We start from the raw sequence: 2,729 nt of genomic DNA on the forward strand, positions 1-2,729 counted from the left end.
TTTTGTGAACATATCCTGTAATATTCTAAAGAAACGTCAGTTTGGATACTTTTATGATTCTATTCCTATAATATTCCATTTAAGGTCTAGAAAACATGCTTATTCAGCTCTGCTCTCTCTATAGACTGCATACATAAAATATGTGCACCATTTTTATTTATTTATGTGTTTTTACTCGGAATGCTAGAAGAGAATAAGCACAACTATTCCCTGATCATGTACAAAATTTAAAATGCCAAAATCACAGCATGATGGTTACCTCAATACTTGGGTAAATCATGATGGTTATTTAAATTCAAATGCACATGAGCCTCTAAGTGTTTTTTTTACCACTATTGGCAGCATAAATCGACAGCATACATTCTGTTTATATTGTGGAATCTGCAAGCAAATCTCTTTCTTTATTTCATATTTAGATAGATAGATAGATAGATAGATAGATAGATAGATAGATAGATAGATAGATAGATAGATAGATAGATTTTAGAGCTTTAAATCAGCTCTTCTCAAGTTCGCACAGGTGTACTGGAGTAACCACAGGTGTAGAGAATCACATTAATTATCAACAGGATCCACTAACAATTACGCATGTCCAAATACTTTATATATATATATCATTATCAAATGAATACAATTTTTTTTGGTCCTGTATCGGTCTGAACAGAGAGTGTTTAGCATCTGAACAAAGGAGCACTCCCGGTAAGTGACGGAATGAATCGACGCCAATGGGCGAGTTCCCCCGTTTCCACTGCACTGCATGCATACAAGTGAGAGCAGTGGTCTGAAACAACAGGCTTGTGTCAGGTTAAGTGTCGCGTTAATATCGGCCACTTGACACCCTTTTATCTCGCCGCTCAATGGCCGATTAATGGCCGAAGCAGGAATCCACTGCTTCTTTTTTACTCTAGACAAACATTTGTGTATTTTGTTTATTGCTGAAGTGTGTTGAACTTTCTTCTTCTGCATTCTACTGTACGGACGTAAATTTACTTTCCCTTCAGTCTGAGGCGCATTACTACCCTACAATGAAAATGGTAACTTGAGCCATTACTGTGGTGATCTATTAACTTAGCTCAATTATGATTCTACTAACAGTACTTATGGTATTTCAAACTATTATGGTTACCACTTTTTTTTTTTTTAACCATACACTAAAAAAAAAAAATTAAATACTGGGTTATTTCAACCCAACTTTGGGTCAAATTTGGACTAACCCAACTTTTGGGTTAAAAATTTAATGCAAAAATTTAACGCAACAGTTGGGTTAGTCCATATTTGACCCAAAGTTGGGTTGAAACAACCCTGCTTTGTTTGTTTTTAAGTGCACTTACAAATTGTCACTATACACTTAAGTGGGCCATTATTTTAATACTATTATATTGTCTGCAAATACAGCTTTTTGTAAACATACCTTTATGATCTGGTCAAGCACACATTCAGTTAATTTTTCACAAGGGCTGTGACACTTTCGTTGTGTATTATATCCATTTAATCCACTCAATGTCTTTTTAGGATTAGAATAATACAAATTGTATTTTGTTAACCGAATACATTACAATAACCTTATTTCTTGAGAAACTTTATAATTCAGAACCAATTTAATACTGAATTGATAAAATGCCAGTGTTTTGCATATACAATCTGTAAGTATAGGTTTAATGGCAGTCTGCTTTATTGCAGGTACTACCTGAAAGAGTCCAAAGGAAGCAGAAGGTGGTTAATATTTCTGGAGGGTAAGTGTGAAGCGTTCAATCATCAGAATAACTTGTGTAGAAGATTTGATCACCATTGTGTGTATCCGTCATGCAGAACATGTAAGACACGCGTCTCTCTCTGCAGGTGGCTGGTTCTGCTTCAACAAAGAGAACTGTGACAGCAGATACGAGACCATGAGGAGGCTCATGAGCTCCTCCAAATGGCCACAAACCAAGACAGGTTAGAAATGCCAATGGTCCGTCAACTGAAACTACATTTCTAATAGTATTACTGGCTTATTCACAACCAGTCCGAATTTTTTGGCATGATAAACATACATGAACTAGATTTCAAAATGAATATGCATAGATTGTTCTCATTTCGGTTTTATTTTATAATGCATGTCTTTATTTTAACTTTAGGCACAGGAATACTTTCTTCGCTTCCAGAGGAAAACCCACACTGGTGGAATGCCAACATGGTGTGAGTATCCCACTATAAATGTTTTTGTAAAAGAAGTAAATATTCTGTTACTTCTCCCTGTTTGAAACGTGCTGAGTTTCATAAAGGTTATGATGGCACGGTTCTGGACCAGAAATCTTTGTGTTTATCTCTTTTCAGGTTCATCCCATATTGCTCAAGTGATATATGGAGTGGAGCCACACCAAAAACTGATCAAAGTAAGACTACTTACTGTAGCGAATCAGCTCATGGGAAATATGAATAATTAACCATAATTAGCTATAGTTAATTATGAATATTTTAGATCTGCTGTAGATATTTAGTTGACCTCTCAGGGTCAACTGTCTTGTCAATTCTAAGAACATTAATTTCCTGGTTAAAGGAAATAACTTTCTTACTGTACAATTCTACAAAGCTTGTAGCGTAAATCTGCATGATTAGTGACTCCGGTTATGAGCAAACAATGAACACGTCAAGTGTGATACAAGTAAGGTTTTATTAACTACATAAGTCCAACATACTACATAAACTAGTCCAACATACTACATAAACACATAAACTGGTCTAACATC

At 35.3% G+C, this 2,729-nt stretch overlaps 1 protein-coding gene across 1 annotated transcript in view; it reads left to right on the top strand.

The window, feature by feature from the left end:
• LOC107552099 (palmitoleoyl-protein carboxylesterase notum1a-like) overlaps positions 1-2,729 on the top strand; it is a 21,246-nt gene that overhangs the window by 12,629 nt on the left and 5,888 nt on the right. Inside the window, exons 4-7 of the mRNA XM_016233926.1 lie at positions 1,681-1,733; positions 1,840-1,935; positions 2,118-2,178; positions 2,317-2,375. Of these exons, the coding sequence (XP_016089412.1) occupies positions 1,681-1,733; positions 1,840-1,935; positions 2,118-2,178; positions 2,317-2,375 (269 nt within the window). The remainder of the gene's footprint in view (positions 1-1,680; positions 1,734-1,839; positions 1,936-2,117; positions 2,179-2,316; positions 2,376-2,729) is intronic.

The sequence above is a fragment of the Sinocyclocheilus grahami genome, unplaced genomic scaffold (assembly GCF_001515645.1).
Source record: "Sinocyclocheilus grahami isolate Dianchi unplaced genomic scaffold, SAMN03320097.WGS_v1.1 scaffold441.1, whole genome shotgun sequence".
NCBI lineage: Eukaryota > Metazoa > Chordata > Actinopteri > Cypriniformes > Cyprinidae > Sinocyclocheilus > Sinocyclocheilus grahami.